The sequence below is a fragment of the Ceratotherium simum genome, chromosome 21 (assembly GCF_057802395.1).
Source record: "Ceratotherium simum simum isolate JZ-2026a chromosome 21, ASM5780239v1, whole genome shotgun sequence".
Classification (NCBI taxonomy): domain Eukaryota; kingdom Metazoa; phylum Chordata; class Mammalia; order Perissodactyla; family Rhinocerotidae; genus Ceratotherium; species Ceratotherium simum.
Window position 1 is genome coordinate 15,932,455 of NC_141920.1, and position 19,081 is coordinate 15,951,535.

General features: G+C 49.5%; 1 protein-coding gene across 3 annotated transcripts; it reads right to left on the reverse strand.

Moving 5' to 3' along the window:
• Nucleotides 1–4,852: 4,852 nt before the first annotated feature.
• Nucleotides 4,853–10,443, reverse strand: SYS1 (SYS1 golgi trafficking protein). 3 transcript variants are annotated; one of them, XM_087445212.1, is made up of 4 exons: nt 9,695–10,443; nt 9,249–9,416; nt 7,582–7,649; nt 4,853–6,080 (listed from the first exon to the last, which is right to left on the reverse strand). In XM_087445212.1, the coding sequence occupies exons 1-4, from the start codon at nt 10,001–10,003 to the stop codon at nt 5,840–5,842; spliced, it is 786 nt and encodes a 261-aa protein (XP_087301338.1). In that variant the 5' UTR covers nt 10,004–10,443; the 3' UTR covers nt 4,853–5,839. The 3 variants fall into 3 exon arrangements, with proteins under 3 accessions (XP_087301338.1, XP_004430404.1, XP_087301339.1); XM_004430347.3 differs by having other exon boundaries at nt 9,249–9,487; nt 9,695–9,815; XM_087445213.1 differs by having other exon boundaries at nt 9,249–9,502; nt 9,695–9,778.
• Between the last annotated feature and the right edge of the window lie 8,638 nt (nt 10,444–19,081).

The window sequence follows — 19,081 nt, forward strand, 5'->3', positions numbered from 1 at the left end:
AAAGAAGCCAGCGAGCTGCACCCCTCCCCCACCTCCGCGAGCTAGCCTCCTGAGTGATGCACCCTATGAAGTCACAGAGGGGGAACATTTGTCGGGGGCTTCCTTGTGCCAGGTGCCTCACAATGGCCCTGCAAACCAAGGACACCGCGGCGTCCAGACAGGAAGTCACTTGCCCAGGCTCCCAAAGCTAGGAAGTGGCAGAGCAAGTACTCCAATCTAGGTCTGCTGGCTGCTCCCCATTCCAGTTTCCGAAGGAAAGAAAAAGGCGCAATGGAGCATGCAGCCCGTCATGCACGTGCATTGCGAGCTGATTAGCGCAGCATCAGGTGTCGATAAATGGGTGTCAGCTGGGCCTCGAAATGAACCCCTGCCTGAGTCACGGAAAGCACCGAGTCAGGCGGGGAGTTGGCACTGCGTCCCTACTGCTCCTGTGTGACATGGCACATGCACCCTCCAACCCCAAGCCCTGGTCAACCACAACCGGTCAGGGTCACCCTCGGTCCGTAGGAGCCAAAGGGCCCTGAACATGCAGTTAGGAAGAGGAAAACCTGGGACCTCGGGCGTTCTCCGGATGAAGACTACAATCCGCCGTATTCCCCAGAGCAGGCTGCGCAGAGTGGGCGCCCTAGGGAAAGCAGCGGAGCCTTGAGGGGCCCAGAGCACCACCCCCCCGGAGGGACCCAGGGCAGTGATGGAGATCGCCAGATTGGGAGAGAGAGACAGAGGTATGGGAGGGGCTGCCCCTGAACCCGCCCGCTGGCCCCCCCACCCCGCTCCTCCTGGGTGCTCAGCACCGTGACTGCGCATCCGTGGGGCCGGCGCCGTCAGGAAATGGAACGCGTGTCTCTTGGGGCGGCGCGGACGGGCTGAGCGCGGCCCCGGCGCGGGACTGCTCTGCGCCGCCCTGCTGGGCCTCGGTGAGGCGGCCCGGTGCCTCCGCGGCGCGCTCCCCAACTACCCTGCGGGCCGGCGTCCTGGCGCGGCGCCCCCTTATCCACCCGGCATCCCCTCCGCCGCCGGCACTTCCCGCGCAACCTCCACCCCAGTAACCTCCCTTTCAAGCTGTCTTCCTGCTCAGCTTGCACCCCAGCCCATGTCCTGAGTAGTCTCCATTTCGGTTCCCTTGCTGGACATTATCAATCCCAAAACCTTCGAAAATAACGTCTACTCGGTCCTTCCTCCCAGGCACCTTCCATTCCATCAACTTGCGCGTGAACTTCTGCCCTGCGCGCCATCAGCGGGCGGTCAAGATAGCGCGCTCCCAACCAAAAAACCAAACCCTGTCGGGGACCCCCTGCACTAGTCTTGATAGGAGCCTAGTCTTCATAGGAACCTACCCAGGGCACCCCAAATGGGGGCTGGAAAGACATGGACCTGGGGGAGATTGGCAACTTCTGCTTTGCCCCATAGGGAGCCAGAGCCAGCCCGGGCTGCCCACAAGGAATGCCATCAAGGAGACGTGTGCCTGTGTGCCTAGGGAGGGACCCAGCATGGCCAGGGCTCCGGGTGCGCACCTTCCAGGTTTATTCCCACCTGCCTCCCACAATCCCACAACTGGGGTCTCGCCACTACCACCCTCCCTTTGTTTAACCACTCCAATCTGAGGCCCCTCTTCTGGGCTCAGTTAGATCCTGATTTGGGCAGGAGGCTGCACAGATCTCAGGGATCAGAAACCACCCTAGAAATGGCTCCCTAACAGTTGGCTGGGGGAAAAACTAAAGGGTTTGAGTGAGTGACTTTTAACAAGTCACATGACCTCTCTCAGACTATTTCATCTCTTCATAAAACAGGGATACTAATATCCATTCCAGAGGGCTTTGAGCAAATCAGGCTTGATGTAGGTGAAGCCCACTTGTGGGGTGTTGAACAAATGTTTGGCCTTTTTCCATGCCTGCTCCCTGGCCCTGCACCATAATAAAGCCCCAAGGCCACTACTGGCCCTGTTTCTCACTATGAGCAGCTGCCTAATTGCCTACCTTTAGGGAACTAGCTGCTTGTTAAAAAGCCGATCTTATGTTCACATTCACAACCTTTTGATAAAACAGCACCCGGGTTCTCGAGACTGTCTCTGTCTCAATTTAGATCATGTTCCACCAAATGACCGGAACATGGAAAGAGGATGAGGCTTTTGAGGCAGACAGGCCTAGCTTCTTATCAGCTGTGTGATGTTAGGGAAAGCTGTTTACTCCTAATCCTCAGTTTCTTTGTCTGGAAAATTGAGGAAATAATGGTGTCTATCTCACTGGATCAAGTGAGAATATACATAAATCACTTTGCAGTGCACAGTACACAGGAGCGCAAAACTTGGTGGCTGTACCGAAATCACAGGCAATCCTATCCCCCATCTAACACTGAAAACACTGAGGCTCAGAAGAAGGTGTCTCCTCTGTAAAACGGGGAGGGGAGAGTGGTGGCCCATCATAACTACAAGTGCTTAGATTTATGGATCACTTCCTGCCAGGCACGGTGCTAAGTGCTTTCCACGTGACATCGCACTGAATCCTCACAACCACCCAGGGAAGAAGTACTATCCTCAGTTTACAAATGAGGAAACCAAGGTAGGGGAGGTTAAGTAGCTTATCCAAAGTCTCACAGCTGGTAATGGGACTCCAGGACTTCACCCTGCACTCCACTGCAGCTCTCCAAAGCCTTCTAGCATTGGACCCTAGAACTCTCACTGACTGGCCCCGGTAGTGGAAGGACAGGAATTAAAACTCCCAGCTCCCTCTACCCTCTCTCGTCTCAATGCTGTTTTCACCACCCTTTACTACTTTCCTACAAAAAACCTCAAGCGAGACAGTGGCTTTTAATTCCCTCTCCACTGAGGGCCCCTCTGTGCCCTTCATCCACCTCTACACCCCTGCCTCTGAGGCTCTGTGGTCCCTGGGCTACAGATACAGGGAGGAGTTCCACACCTGCGCATCGACGGCCCTCTGGGACTGCCAGGAGGAAGCTACCCTGATCTGGGAGTTACTGAGGAAAAAGCCTAAGAAACTCTGCTTCCAGGGGAGCCTGTTTGAGCTGTGCACCCCCCAGGACTCAGGGGGACCTGGAGCTTCCCACTCTGCCCCCTGGTGTCTGCTGGCTGCCATCCTGGTCCCCGTTTGGCTCTGATCTAGACAGGGCCGCCTAGAACTACAGGTTAGAGGCACTCTCTGAGCAAGACATCCCTTTCTCCTTTCCTGTCCTCCCAGGTTACAAACCATCCTAGGACCCAGCTATGCACTGGTCTCCACGTTCTCTCTCTAATGGCCCAAGTTCAGGGGGCGGGAAGGTCTAGACTTCAGACTCCTAGAAATTCAAGAGATACACCAAGTCAGAGTAGGGTGGAGGTAACTTTCTGATCTGGGTACTGTCCTTTACCCTTTGGAAATAAAAACATTTCTTACATTCCCATGTCCACCTGGAAATCTGTGGCCATATTTAATGTACAGCATATCAGTTTTTCTCAGAAAGCTTGTAATGTTTATAAAGCACTCTACATCCTTAGTATTCAAAACAATACAGTAGGATGAGAAGGTACAAGGTGCAGATTGTTTAACCAATAAGAACTTATACATCCTTAATTATTAATGTCTTCCAAATGAGTTTATTATTACTACTGAAGCCCAAACCCTGGCTCTGCCAGCTCCTAACATGGAACCTTGAGCAAGTTCCTTAGCTTCCTCATCTGTGAGATAGAGGATGATATCCCCTACCTCAGAGGGTTGTTGTGAAGATTAAGCGAGCAAGGAGGTGCAAAGCACTTGGCCCAGTGCTGGACGTCTATTTATTAAGCCCTCAGTAGATGTTATTCTTACTAAAATGACAAACATGTAACTGCCAGTTCTCTCTGGAACTTGCCTCTAGACACTGCTTTTATTGTTACTTTAGAAATCTTAAAAATCTCATTAAGGTCACATTTTTTTTACCTCCATCATTCAGCTCAGTCACTATATTATTGAAAACAAATTTGGCTTCCCTGACTTTTGGCAGTTTCTAAAACTCAAATTAATACTCGAGGGGCAGAGATTTGTCATCACAGAAGATATGCAGCAGAACAGGCACGAGCCCTTGAAGGAAACTCCCCAAGAGGTGTGCCAACACAGCTGGTGCGACCTCCACCACAGCTGACCACAGGAGACGGCAGCCACATGACGCGCGTCCTCTAATGCCTTTCTCAAAATAAAGTTAGTCACATGCCTTCAGGGTTTGTGGTGTCTGGGGGAAATCCACACACCCAGGAAGAGTTATCTCAGCTGCTCTCACCTCCTGGACTCTGCAGCCAGGATTAGTCCCAGTAACAAGGCTGCTTCCTTCCAGCTTGGCCAGAGCACCCCGAGTTACTGAGGTGTCTCACCCTAGCACTTTCCCAGCCTCAGCCCAGGCATGCTCCCTCTTATACCTTCATCCTGTCAGCCTCAACTCCCTACCCTGCTGGGCTGGGAGCCAGGAGGCTAGAAAGGCTTCATAAGGAGACAGCAAAACTCCTCCTCTGTGTCCCTGACACTGAAAGCTGAAAACTGACAGCTCTCTTGGGCAGGCTCCGGAGGACCCAAAGAGGAACACAGATGGTTTCCACGCATAAATGTGTCTAGACTAGTGTGTTCCACCAGACACGTTCAGAAATCACCGGCAAGTGGGGAAGGAATCCTGAGGGTCATGGCGGTTCACCCAAGGTGTCACAGAGGGGGCTGCAGGTGGAGGGGGTGGGACACAGAAGTTCCCCGCACTTCATATTTTAACCAAATGGAGGAATAATCTGGGGTCCAGGAAAAGAGACAGTGGCCTAATAATTCTTGATAGCTCCCTTGCCTGGCTGTTCTGATCTCTCACAGTCCCAACCATGGCGTTATAAAGTAATACAGGCAGAACCGTGGAAAATACTGTATTTATGTACACAGGAAGGACAGCTGCAGGCCCCTCACAGAGGACACTCCACCCCAAAGAAAAAACTTAGCAGCAAATTCCTATCTCCCTCGGCAGTACCAGAGCATTGAGCTGGAAGGCTGGGCTTCCTGTCTCTGGACACCCATCATACCCTTCCTAATATAGAATTCCAAATAAGGCAGGAAAACAAGAACTGAGGTCCAGTGGGACCTGGGGTGCCTGGTCATTCCTAGAGAACCTGCAGTGACTCTAGGGCAGTGACTCTATTATGAGGGTTGGACTGGGAGCGATGCTGAAACTCTTCTCTGGGTCCTGAAGCCTGCTTTGTCGAAAGCGGGCGGCAGGGTGGGGACCCAGTAGAGAACTGAAGAGTGAGTCTTGGGTTCATGGGTGCACGTGCAGATGCGTGTAGCAGGCCACAGGTTGTGCATTTTCCTTGTGCTTGATGCCTCCATCTGCCGTTCTCTCCCTGACAGCAGCCTAATATTTTGCACCTACGTTTCTTTCTGTGGCTATGGATCCAGAAACCAAGCGTTTCTCCAAACTGAATGGCTGTGGTTTGGCAACATGGCAAAGGTAACAGCTGTCCCAGGGAGGTAAGACAGATGGCTAGAAGAGTGGTTTGCTCCAATCAGATATCCTTGATTTTTTTCTTTTTTAAAATAACAGGCTGGTGACAGGTATGGTGGCTCAAGAGTGAATGGTTCCAATTCTGTTATTACCCTGAAAGAGGTCCCCTTGCTGACCTCCCTGATACCAAGGCTTCAGCAGACAGAGGCCATTCTTGCAGCTGTGGCCCTGACTGCTACCTGCCTTCTTGACAGGGCCTCACTATCTCTCCCACACCAACGGAGACTTCACATTTCCAGGGTTCCTCTGAGACCTGGGCTGGACCTCATCTGGAGGGTCTGAGCAGCCCAAGGTGTTGGGGGTGACCAAGGGCCCAGCAGGGTGTCCAAAGGACCCAATTCTAGACATTGGACTTAGGGGCTGAGTTGAGGGGGATCTCCTTGAGCTCCGTCCGCATGCACAGGTACTCCCCGATGACAGCCATGAGCGCAATGCACACGGCCTGGACCAGCCACCAGGTCAGCGCCGAGGGGAAACGGGAGCTGTAGAACCAGCAGCCCAGGAGGTGAAAGAAATGGACAGTGACAGTGAAATCCAGACACTGCTTCCCTCGCCGGATGAAGTACAGCAGGCCCAGGGCACTGTGGGGAGAGGACAGCAGTGAGTTGTCACTGGGTTGTCCTGGCCTTAGGTTAGGTAATTTGGGGAGTGGGGACACTTAGGATGACAGCATAGTGTTCAGAAGTGAGCAAGAGGGCCTGCCCCATGGCTTAGCGGTTAAGTGCGTGTGCTCCGCTGCTGGCAACCCGGGTTCGGATCCCGGGTGCACACCAACGCACCGCTTCTCCGGCCATGCTGAGGCCGCGTCCCACATACAGCAACTAGAAGGATGTGCAACTATGACATACAACTATCTACTGGGGCTTTTGAGAAAAAAAAAAAGGAGGAGGATTGGCAATAAATGTTAGCTCAGAGCCGGTCTTCCGCAGCAAAAAGAGGAGGATTAGCATGGATGTTAGCTCAGGGCTGATCTTCCTCACAAAAAAAAAAGAAGTGAGCAAGATAAGTGTGAAGCAAGGGTTACATTATTAGATGCCTAGAAGAATCTGACAGTTAATGGGTGAGAGTGACTCAGGCTGGGGAGAAGAAAAACAAACTATGAGCTTCATAAATAGCAACCATCACTCAGGGGGATCCTAGGGACTGGGGGGGATAGTGGCAACCTAAAGCGCACATGTTCCATCTAAAGTGGGGACATCTAAAGCTGGGCAAATCATCATGTTAGAAGGTTGGCCTGGAATCAATCATCTTCTCATTTTTCAAAAGAAGCCAGAAATCTGGATTTTTATACAAAATACCTTGATTTTCAACTAAGTGAAAAAATGTTTTAAACACCGTGCATGGGCTGACCACTGTGTATCTGGGAGACAAATTCAGGTCAAAGTCAGTCTACCAGTTTTCAACTTCCAGTGTAAGGTCAAGAACAGTAATGTGCAAGGCATTGCTCTAAGCACTTGCTGTGAATTAACTCATTTAATCCTTACAACTATGAGATGGGTGACATTATTATCTCATATCACTGATGAGGAAGCTGGGGCTTTGATAGATTGACTTGTCCACGGTCACTAGACTAGTGGGAAAGCTGAGATTCAAAGCCAAGTGAGTCTGCCTCCAGAGCCTGAGATCTTAACCATTATGCTAAACTGCCTCTCAAGAGACAGGCAATGGTCATGAGAGATCTTAGAGGTTACCCAGTCAAACCCCTCAGTATACAGATGAGGAGCCCGAGGCCCAGAGAGGAGGGAAGTAACTGGCCAATGGTACACAGACCAACAATAGAACCCACTTCTCCTGGCTCCCAGTCCAATCCTTTCCTCACCTCGTTCCATATGGGGGACGTAGTCTGAGATGGAAGCTGTCCCACAGGTAGCATGCACAGAGTGACATAAGAGCTTTCCAGCTAAGTCAAAACCACGATGGAAGGAGCCCCGTGATGGAGCCAGTCCCAGAATTGGCCTCTGCCACCCACTTTAGTCCACCACTCCCCAGGAACAAGTGCCAGCCTGTCTCATGTCCAGATGTAGGAAGTTAGTTCCAGTGCAAAGGTCCCAAAAGCTGGATAGCAAAACTGGTGATACTTACCAGGTGAGGGCATTGAGGACGAAGGACATCATGGAGAGCCGGCCTGGAGGGGTGGAGAAGCCCAGGATCTGAGGGGGAATCACAAATGGAAATATGCTGGAGAAGTGATGTGGCAGAGCCCCAGGACCCCAGCAGGCCTCCTAAGCCTTCTTCCCAGAGCACAGAAGACAATACCCCCCTTCACCTGTATGGCAGCCTATTTCCAACCAGGTGCTTTCACCGACATCCATTATGTTACCTCATTTGACCCCTCACAGCAGCCAGGAAGGGATTAGTATCCTCATTTTACAAAGGAGAAATAAAAACTCAGAGAAGTTAAGTAACTTGCCCAAAGTGATACAGTAAGTAAATAGCAAGAGTAAGGTCTAGAACAGGGTTCAGCAAACTGTGGTCCCACGGGCCAGGCACCTATTTTTGTAAATAAAGTTTTATTGAAACACAGCCATACCTATTCGCTTAGTATTGTCTCTGGCTGCTTTTGTACTACAATGGCAGAGTTGAGTAGCTGTGACCTAAAATCTTTACTATCTTGTCCTTTAAGAAAAGTTTGCCAACCCCTGGTCCAGAATTCACGTTGTGTGCATGAGGTAGCTCTTCAACAAAGCCCAGGATTCCCACATGCCCCTCCCAGGAGGACGGAGGCTCCTAAGAGGCTATTACTAGGCACTTGGTGGGCATGCGACCTCCACCACTCAATACACTACTGAATACCAAACACCTGCACACTTTTAGCTTACAAAGGCCTTTGACATCCATAATCTCATATTATCCTCACAACAACCTTGCAAAGCTATTATCATTATTGTTATTCTTACCTCTTTTGAGATAATAACTTGCCCAAGGGCTACACAGAGAATAAGCTGCAGGAGCAAGGATTCCATCCCAGATCTCCCAGCTCCAAGAACTGTGCTCAGGACCCTACACCACAGCTGCCTCTCACATGCAAAAACATCTTAGGCCTCCATTACACTTTATAAAGCAGTTTCACATTCCTAGGCCCCTCTGGGCCTCATAACATTTTGCTGAGGATTATTCTGCCCAGTTTCTAGAGGAGGAAACAGGCTCAGAAAGGTGAAGAAACTCGCCCAAAGTCCCACAGCTGTATGTTTGGGCCTAGACCTTTCTGAATCCGAAGTACAGGCTCTTTGTACTGCAGTCCACGACCTCTCTGTTACTGCTCTCATGATTTTGCAGACAGGAAAACTGAGGTTCAGAGAGGTGACAACACTTGCCCCAGGTCGCACAGCTACTAAGTGGAACTTACACGGAGGCCTCCCTGACTCTCGAGTCCAGGCTGTTTCCATTATACCTCCGTGAATGCTCTTTTATCCATCCCCCTCCCTACTATGGCCATTTGAGAATCTGGGGCTCAGAGAAGTGAAGTCACTTTCTCAGAACGTCAGAAGGGAGATGTTATCAGGTTGCCTGGAACGCCGGCCTGTTTGTTATATAACATCGAGGTCCTTTCCTTAGTGCTAACCTGCCTCTCTGTTATCAGTCATTCCATTTTATGGATGGGCCACCTGAGGCTCCCTTTCTCGGGGACATCCCTTTCTCGGGGCCACAAAGCGAGAAGGTGGCCCAGCTAGGTCTAGAGCCCAGGAGTATCAGACCAAATTCCCACCCGGTGAGGCCAAGACCCCGCCGGGCCGGCCCGGGGACCTTACCTCGGCATCGAACATCTGGTCCAGGGAGGGGGTACTGCGCACCAGCCCGTCCACCAGCGCCAGCCACAGGCCCAGTGAGCCGTAATAGACGGTCTGCATGAGGACGATCTGCGACAGGATCAGCAACGGGTCCCACACGTAGCTGCGGAACTGGCCCGCCATGCCGGCCTGCGGGGCCCGGCCGCCAACCGGGCCTGGGTCAGCGCCGCCGCGCCATGGGCTCCGTGCCGCCCCGGCACCTGCAAGGCACACGCCTGGCCTCAGCCAGCGGGCCGTCACCATGGCAACGCCCCCCCCCGACCAGGAGGAGGGACTGGGATGGAAGGGGCGAGCCCATTCCAGGAGTTGGGCGGACGGACAGACCCATTCCCAAAGTGAGGGGAAATCCTGCCCATTCCGGGTGCTCGGCCCCCGCCCGTACTCAAGCTCCTTTGGGGTCCACTCACCGGTGACGGACTCGAGGGTCGAAGGGTCCGAGCGCAGCCCAGCCTCACCTGCTGGCCCCCGAAATACTGCTGACAGACAGAACCATGGAGAACAGGCCCTCCCGGCCTAGAGAGGCAAAGCTCCAGCGACGGCAGCGGCTGCGTAGGAAGGAAGCGTTTCCGGGGACGGCGGTGGGGGCGGGGCTGAGACTGCGCAGGCGTAGTGGGTGCAATCTTCGGCTCTGCCCTCTGAACTAGGGTGCGGGCAGCCGGGAAGCGAAGTGTGCACATGCGCAAAATGAAGAATGACGGCGAACGGAAGTAAGGCATGAGAGTGGTAGAGCTTGCATGCCCTCTAGAGGGGAATGTTGAAGCAAAAGAGGGCGAGTGGGGGAGATGGAAGAGGGGTGGCCAAGGGCGGGGGAAAGATGTTTGGGAAATTAAGGAGGTGATAAACGTTGACTCTATTTTCAGCCTAGATTCCTAATGTTTTCTTTCTATTAGTTAAGGTCTGGGATAACTTGAAATGAACCTACCAGCTGTTCCACACATCATTTTGCCACTGTTCCCGTTTTACAGATGATTAAACTAAGGGCGAGAAGGAAAGCAACATACTGTCTCAAAGACATAAGAGTTAGTGGAGTCAGGATTAGAATTCACGTATTGCTAACGCCACAGCATCGATTTCGTACCTACTGGGTGCCAGGAAGATTTGGACACGTTGGAATGAGACAGTCCCTGCCCTCAGACACAACGTAACTATATTAGAAGGCAGAGTATTGATGTTTTATAACGTGGGTATCCATTTATATTTATATATCCGTATATATTTATAATGGAAAGAAAGCACAGGTTCTGAAGTCATACCTGGGAGCATATCTGGGCTCTGCCTGCCGCCATGACTGTTTTCTCTTGGCCTCCTCCTCTGAGTCCAAATAGTGTGGACAGTCAGTAAATATTTGCTGAATGAGTCAAGAACAGAGAAAGGGCAACGGCAAATTGATGACTCACTTCATTCCAGCCCCAGCAGACCAAAACCCCTCAACTTCATTGATTCTAGGTTCCCTCTCTCCGGAAATGGAAAGGGAAGTAACTGGTTCTAGGAAAAGAACATGGGTTTTAGCTCTGCTAGCTGTGTGACTAGCAAGCCACTTCTTTAAACCTCAACTTCCCTGTTTATGAAATGAGGAGTTACACAAGATTAACATTTTCCAACATTTACTCTATCCTCCACTAATTATTTTCCCATTTAAAAAAAGCTTATCAAAGACCCACGTAACTGCCAATCAGAACTTCTGAACAGCATGTGGTAATCATTATCACCTTAAGTTGATACAATTCCAGACAAAAGTAAAGAAACAGGAGACTTTATCAAGAGTCAGTATGTGATTTCCCTTATCCTTTGGAAATGCTATAAACAGTTCACTTGGACTCCAGTTTGGAAGTCATTAAGGCCCAAAGAATTCTGAGGTGCTTTCCAGCTCAGTCGTTCTTTTAGGCGCCTCAATTCAATTCAACAAATATGTATTCAAATCCCCCTGGTCCACTGATTACTCACATGATCTAGTGTTTCCGAGAAAACATCTTCTGTTTATTAAATACCTACGTGATCTTGTTTCATCATTATGATCCAAAAAGTAGATATTATCCCCCTTTTTGAAAGTGAGGAAACTGAGGCTCAGAGAGAAGGCATGACTGTCCCTAGGTCAGAGGAAGCTGAGCTAGGATTCAAACCCAGGACATCTGACTCCATGCACCAAGATACTATTACAGAAAAAAAAAAAAAAAAGAAAGGAGACAGTGAAATAAGTGGTGGAGTAGTGGGAAGTGGGAAAGGAGCAGTGAATCCCTCCGCTCGAGTAGCTCTGGAGTGAGGAATTAAGGAGAGGTGGGAGGAGAGGGTCAGGGAAAGTGCTTGAGAGGTTTGAGTTACTTCCCGCAGGCAGCTTCCTCTTCCTTGCAGGTGCAAGAATGTGTGGCTCTTCGTGAGTCAGGCCTCCGCCGCCGTCACAGCTGGACCCTCTCCACCCTATCTCCTCCCCCAGAGGGAAGGCCCTCCCTACCCATTCTCCTGAAATGGAAAACACAGGTAGCCTGGAGCCTGAGGCGTTGGGGCCAGCTGGATAGCTGGTGTCTGATGTCATCCCTGGAGCCCAGAGCTCACCTCTGGGAAATCCCCACGGGCCCGCAGGATGGCCTATTGCAGTTTCCTTTTCCCTGTAGGATTTCAGCTCTTGAATTCCCACTTTTTCAAGCCCCAGAAGTGGGCACCACCCTGTGTCTTAATTTGGGTACAACAAGGAAACCAAGAGCTGGGGGAAACCACAGTAACTCCCTGGGCCAGCCCTTCCTTGGCCCATTTTGAGAATTTGACCACAAGCAGCCTGAAGAAGAAGAAGAAGCTTTGGGTCCAGACTGCAAAGCCTGGGCTAGGGCCACACTGACTGGCCATGTAACCTTGGGCAAGTCCCATGGTGCTGGGTCTCAGCATCCCAAACTGTAAAATGAAAGAGGGGCATTGGACTCCAACATCCAGATGCAGTCCATGGCCCTGTGCCACTGAATCACCTGAGGAACATAGTCCGATTCCCAGGCCTTGTTGCAAACCAAAGTCTGAATTGCTAGAAGCAGAGTCCAAAAATCTGTATATTTAAAGAGCTCCCCAAGTAGTTCAGAAGTATGCTACATTTGGTAATTACAAAACAAGATGAGCTGTAATTCACCTCAAACCAGCCCTTCTTTCTAACAGCAAATTGTTCTGTGACCTTCCCATGTCCATGGCTCTCTTCAGGCCCCAGGGTTTTTTTCCATCTGTAATATGAGGGGGTTGGACCAGAATAGCTGATCTCCAAGGGCCTTTCCCACGCTGCCAAGTTTGTGGTTTCAAACTTATGAATGAAATTTTAAACTTTAGGTCAGAGGCAGAATGATGAAAAGCCACAAGCTGGGACAAACTGTCCTCTGGGTACAGAGGAGGGAAGTGACTCTGGTCACTTGATCACTACATCACTCCCAGACTGGGCCCCCACTGTGGGCATGTAAGACCAATCCTGCTGGGGTTACTTTCCAGATCCACCCCCATAAATCCCTTGGGAAGGGTCCTCATACAGGTCTATGGGCTTTGGAGCCCTGCTTGTATTGGAATCCTGGCTCTACTGCTATCTTGCTGGGTGACCTTGGGCAAGTTAACTTCATCTTTCTTCGTCTCAGTTTCTTTCTCTATAAAATGGGGATCAGAATAGTACCATGTAGTGGGCTGTCCTGAGGATCAAATGTGTGCTTACCCCACTGCCTGATATATGGTCAGTGTTATGTAAACGTTAGCCATATTAATTATTGTTATTATTTCTTCCCTCGGAATGTGGGAGTGGTAACACCTGATCTCTCAGATTTAGGCCAGGATCTAAGTACGTAGACAGAGTGAGCCTGGTGCCTGGTATATAGTAGGAACTCAGTAAATGTGGTACCTTCTCTTCCTGATCCCACCCCACCCCCAAGGTTCTCCAACTCCCTCCCTTCCTCCCTTCTCCCTTCCCTCAGCTGCCCTGCAGCCTCTCACGTGATCCCTTTCAGGGACTGTTTGATGAAAACACTTCAGGGGAGACACGTGTCTCAGGGACAGGTTATGCAACCCTGCACTCACACTTTTCGGAAACTCCATGTGGGAGGCTAGCTTTTGGCTGCCTGTCCTCTGCATCGGCGATCAACCTGGGCTCTGGCCAGTGAGTTCCTCTCTTAGAAGGGAAACTGGACAGAAAGAGCTCATGGCCTGCCTATTTTCTCCTCCAAACTGAGAACCCTTTGTTACCCGGACTGTTTTAAGGGCTGTGAGTGCCTCTGTGTTTGGGCAGGAACGTTTGCTGAGCATCTGCTGTGTGCCAGACACATGTATTATCTCATTTAATCCTTGTTTAATTTCTAAAACAAACCTGTGAATTGTAGATGCAATTAATATTCCCACTTAACAGATAAGGAACCTGAGGCTCAGAGGAAGGACACCATTTACTCAAGACCACACTGCCAGTGAGTAGTAGAGCTGGAACTCCAACCCAGGTCAGTGTGACTCCACCCACCACCTCTTCCCAATGCTCAGTAGAACGTGCTCGGGACAGTACAGTTTACATAGAGCTTTCGCCTACATGATCTTATCATCTCTACGGCCCTGGGGAGGTAGGGATATACATTTTCCCCATTTTACAGATGAGGGAATTGAAGCTCAGAGAAGGAAGTGACACACTCAGTACACAGCTAGGGTGTGGTTGGTCTGGTCAGCTGCAATGATCAAAGTTAAGAAACGTTTGGAGCTTTTGTCTTCCCACTCCGGTCTCCCTCTTCTTTACACCAGAGGGGGTCAAGGGACTGGTTTCCTGTGTTCTGTGCTCCACAGTCGGTGGTTTTCTGCAAATTATGTCTCTATAGAGGGTGAACGATGCCAGGCATTCCAGTGGGTGGCTGGGCCTCTGAGCTGAGGGTGTTGTTTCTCTTGAATAAATAACTCTTTTCCAGGGATTAGTTACCCAGGTCTAAGACACCCTGGAGGGGAAGGAGAAAAGTGAGATTTTCTGAAACAGTTGCAACCATCCCTCAGGTTTTCTCTCCACCATGTTCTATACTTTTTGCCTCTCTCTAGAAATTATTCCTTGCTCTGACCTTGAAGGATTCAGGGCTTTATTTTAAGAAGAAAAGCTATTTTCTTCACCTTCATTTGCATCATCATTCATTCCCTCAATCAATCATTCATTGATAAATGTTCATTGAGCATTTCCCATGTCCCAGGAACTGGTCTGGGTGGTACAGATATAAGTGAATAAAGTGAATAAAGAGAAAAACTCTGACCTCGTAGAGCTCGTATTTTCATGGAGGAGGCAGACCATGTAAACCAACAATGTAAAATGTCACATCAAGTTGTGAGAAGTACTCTGAAGAAAGTGGGGGGTAAAGGGATAGAGAAGGGTAGAGGAAGGAGGGTGAGAGGAAGTTCTTCAGAAACGGCAGTCAGCAAAGACCTCCCTGTAGAGGTGGCATTCAAGCAGAGATCTGATCCAAGTGAAGGATAGAGCCAACTGGATATCAGGGAAGAACATTCCAGAGAGAGGGACCTCAAGTGCAACGCCCTGAGGCAGGAATGAGATTGGCATATTTAGCAGATAGCAAGGAGTCTAGTGTGGCAGGAACTGAGGGGACAGAGGGAGGAGTGCAAACTATGCCATCAACCCTTGCCCAAGAATTTCCAGCTTACGGTTCATTATCACCTTCCAACACCCCTGAGAAGTGAGCAGGGTGGGTGGGTGAGTGAAGGTAGGGAGGAAGGATGAGAAGAGGGGGCCAGATTCATTCATTCACTCATCCAACAAATATTTATTGAATGCTTGCTATGTAGTGGGCACTGTGCTAGCCTCTGGGTACACAAAACAGACATAGTGCCCTCCCTCAGGGAGCTTCTGGTCTAGCAGAGGAGGTACACAATAAAGCTGGGAAACAAAGAAGTTATTGTGTAAATATAAATTGTAATGAATGCTATGAAGGAAGCAATGTAAAAGAATTTGGGAAGGAACACAATTTGGCCTCAGGGGAAGGTCTCGTTGAGGAAGGAGCGTGAAACTAGTAAACCTGAAAGATGAGTGGAATTAGCCAGGGGAAGGATGCGCCAGGCAAAGGAGACAGAGCGTTTGTAACAGCTCTTGTGTTGTCACGTGATAAGTCTCATTTACTGGAGGAGAAAACAGACCCGAGACGTGGGAAATGAATTGCCCATGTCATAAATCAAACAGCTGAGCCAGGCTTCAACCGAGCTTCTTTACCTCACTACCCTGTTACCTTTCTGTTGCACCAGCAGCTTTTGCTGTTTGCAAAGAGCAGATTCAGATTTCTGTGGCATCTGGAAAACAGTCGCGCTCTCTCCACCTGGACCAGGCGTTGGATGGAGGCTGGGGAAAAGGACCTCAAGGGAGCAGGGAAAGTGGGGAGGAAAAGGAATGCTCAGCTGAATCATTGGCGAAGTGAGGCGATGGGCTGCAGATCAGTGTCCCGCTCTGTGCACTGCACTCCAGGCGCTGTGGCACGTGAATCATGGGGCGCTATGCCTACCATGTGTAAGTGCTCAGATGATGGTCTCTGTCAAGGACTCAGAGGGTGTTGTGGAAAGAGTCCAGGGCTGGAAAGCAAGGGATCTGGGTTTAGATGAAGCTTTGCAACCTGGACAACTCACTTCACGTTTCTGAGCTTGTTTCCTCAACTATAAAATGGTTGTAATAACACCAGCCCTGGCTACCCTCTGGGATTGTTTGGGTGTGTAAATGCAATAACCTAAACGAAATGTCTTTGAAGAACTATTTAGCACTCTGCGAATGGTTGGAATTGTTATTATCTGTGCCTTTCTCCAGCTGTCAGAGTGGGGGGCTGCAGGCGAAGCACAAGCCTAGTATGCAGGAGGTTCTCAGGGACAAATCTCACTACCTCTTTTCTAGCATCTTCCCCTCTGCTCCTTTGGGGGCAGGACACTTCAAAAATGTTTTTGTGGGGAAAACAGGGATCAGAGTTGTAAACTCAGTGGGACAACATGGTGAGACAGAATCAAAGAAATCTGATTTGAATCCTGTATTAGTCAGCGTTGCTGCATAACAAATGACCCCCAAATCTCAGGGGCAAACAGCAAGAGCATGTATTTCTCAGTCATGGGTTTGCAGGTCGGGTGGGGCAGCTTTGTTTTTATTTCTCCTCTCTGAGCCTGTTTTCCCATCTATAAAAATAGAAATAATACTATCCACTTCATACGGTCAGGGTGTGGATGATGTTGAACACTCCCTTCTAACTAAACATACCCTTTGCTCTGGGAATGTTAGAAACTAGAAAATGTTCACCTTCTAGGTTAACAGTAATCCAAGAAGTGGTCCAGCCTGAAAGCTCTCACTCTAGAAGACAATGAAGGCCACTGACCAAGCCAATCAGACTGACTGTCCCAAATTCAAACTAGAAGAGAGAGTCAGTAAGTCAGTAAAAGACAGAGAGGCATACATCCAGGAAGAAGAGACACCCTCAAATAAAGACCACGCAGCTTCAAGAGCTGGAGAGAAGTTGGCCGGCCTCTGGAATCATCTCAGTTCTTGATGTCTTCCTTTCCATTTTAGTCTTTAGCTCTCCTGTATCCTTCTAAGAACCTCCAAGCCCCTTTTTCTTGAGGTCCTGAGTGAGGCATGGTTCCTTGCAATTGTAAGAGCTCCACTAACACAGAGAAGATCTATATAAAGTTGCCAGCCGAGAGCTTGGCATATTATATAGTAGGTCCTTAACCACTGGTGACTATTGTTTACTAATAAGGATGTGTACTGAAGAGCAAGGATGGTGTCTCATTCACTAGGATTTTTCAAAAGACCTCTCACATAGAACATGTTCATCGAGAGTTTATTGGATAATGACCAAATGAGTGAATTTCTATGTCTGAGCCTCAAGGACAAACATCCAAGTGGCATCCTCCATTTACCTATGCAGCAAACATTAACTGAACATCGACTTGTGCCAGATCTTGGGCAAGGTGCAAGGGATATCTCTGTGAACAAGACAATGTCCCTGCTCTCACAGAGCTTACATCTGGTAGGGAAACGGATGATAAACAAGTAAAAGGATAAATACATGATGTCAAGTGAGGAAAGTGTTATGACAAAAAATAAACAAAGTATGAAGAAAGAGTGATTGGAGGGGGTGAGGGCTATTTTTAGAATTCTTTAAAATACCTCCGTGGATGCTGACTCACTGTGTGAGCCTTGGTTTGTCTACCTTACAGTGGGGGTGCTGCTGGATTGAGAGGTCTGGGAGGGCCCTTTTGAACCCCCTGTTCCCAGTTTCTGCGGTTATGCAAGGCAGTGGCTGGACATTCCACGGCCTCTGGAAACTCCAGGCTGTCATTATCTGGAACTGGAAAGAGATTTGCATGGAGTAAGGAAGACCAGCGAGTTGGTGCCATTCTGGGAGAGCCCCACGGCTCACTCTCTCAGCTGTTCTGAAAATAGTGACATGATTACCTGTTGTTTACTGTGTGAGGAGCTATTGGAGAGGGAGCCCCCAATTCAAGACTCTCAGGGGGAGACCTCTGTGATCATAAAAACAGATAACATTTATGTGCTAGGAATGTGCTAAGGACCACGCTCTCAACACTCATGACATAACAACTACAATGACTCCCAAGTTACCAGTGAGGAAACTGAGGCACAGAGAGGTAAAATGTCCTGCCCCAGGTCACACAGCTAGGATGAGAGCCCAGATCTCTCTGACCCTGAAGCTTGTGCCATTAACCTCTAATTCTAACATAATCGAGAAAGAGATGTCTGCCCAAGGAGAGGCACAGAGGGTGTACTAGAGGTCCCATGGGAAGAAGAGATGAGAGCTAAAAGGAGAGGGTGAGAGATTCAAGAAGGCTTCCAGGAAGAGGAGGCATTTGAGCTGGGCCATTAAGGACAACATTGGTTGTAGCTTCTTGGGCTTGGCATCCCCGGATGCTCCAGGTGTGCACCCAACTCTAGCCTGGGAGGCCTAGGGACAGGGGCAGAGGCAGCTTCACCCTGCTGTACATTGGGTCTCAGCTCCTTTCTGAGCTGCATGGGAGGTGGCTGCCTGTCAACTCCCTGAATGACTTCTCTTTGCTTGAAAGGAAGCTGGGAGGAGGATATAAAGTGTGTGGCCCGTGACATCACCCAGACTCACTCCATCTCAGGGGTAGAAAATAAGGAAGGAGTGTGGGAACCAGCATAGGGGAGCATGTACTATGTACCCTGCACTTCATCTTATTTCATCCAAACTACCCCAAAATATGGGTCTTTTACCCCCATTTTACTGAGGAGCAAAGTGACTCTCAAACTTTCCTCCAAATGGCAAGTGCTGGAACCAGGATTTTAATTAAGAACTTCTAAAACCTGTGTAATTTTATTTGTTTGTTTGGCTCTTTTTTTTTCACTTGAGACGTGGATTGTATTTGTAGGGGGTTCAGGAAACAGTGGAATGAGCGATACAAAACTGGGGAGAGAGACCGGGCGTTAGAGGTGCCAGGACCCCCACCCATTTATTATCTCAGCTTTTTGGTTTTTTCACTTCAGTCCCATGCTGGGAACTGGGGACTTCAGTTCAGGTCTACAAAGCTTTGACTACTGCATTTTGTTTTCTGGGAGCCAAAGAAGAACCCATTAGAACTTTTTAAGGGCCTCAGGGTTTGGTTAAATTGTTTTTAACCCTTTGGGGGTCAAGACTTCTTTGTGGTTCTAAAAAGAGAATCTGAAGTTTCTTGCCCTGGAAAAATTTACATAGAGACACATAACCTATGGAAGTAGTGACCACCCATGTGTCCCTTGCCCCCAATCCAAGGAACCCAGGTTAAAACCCCACAAATCCACCAATAACTATACTCAAACATATTGCATG

What these genes read in the sequence shown, in the direction of transcription:
- SYS1 (XM_087445212.1), bottom strand. Translation starts at nt 10,003, where the DNA reads ATGCCTTACTTCCGTTCGCCGTCATTCTTCATTTTGCGCATGTGCACA. An exon ending in GACCCTCGAGTCCGTCACCG is followed by an intron (nt 9,417 to 9,694) that starts GTGAGTGGACCC and finishes CGGGCCCCGCAG; the next exon opens with GCCGGCATGGCGGGCCAGTT. An exon ending in ACCAGATGTTCGATGCCGAG is followed by an intron (nt 7,650 to 9,248) that starts GTAAGGTCCCCG and finishes ATTCCCCCTCAG; the next exon opens with ATCCTGGGCTTCTCCACCCC.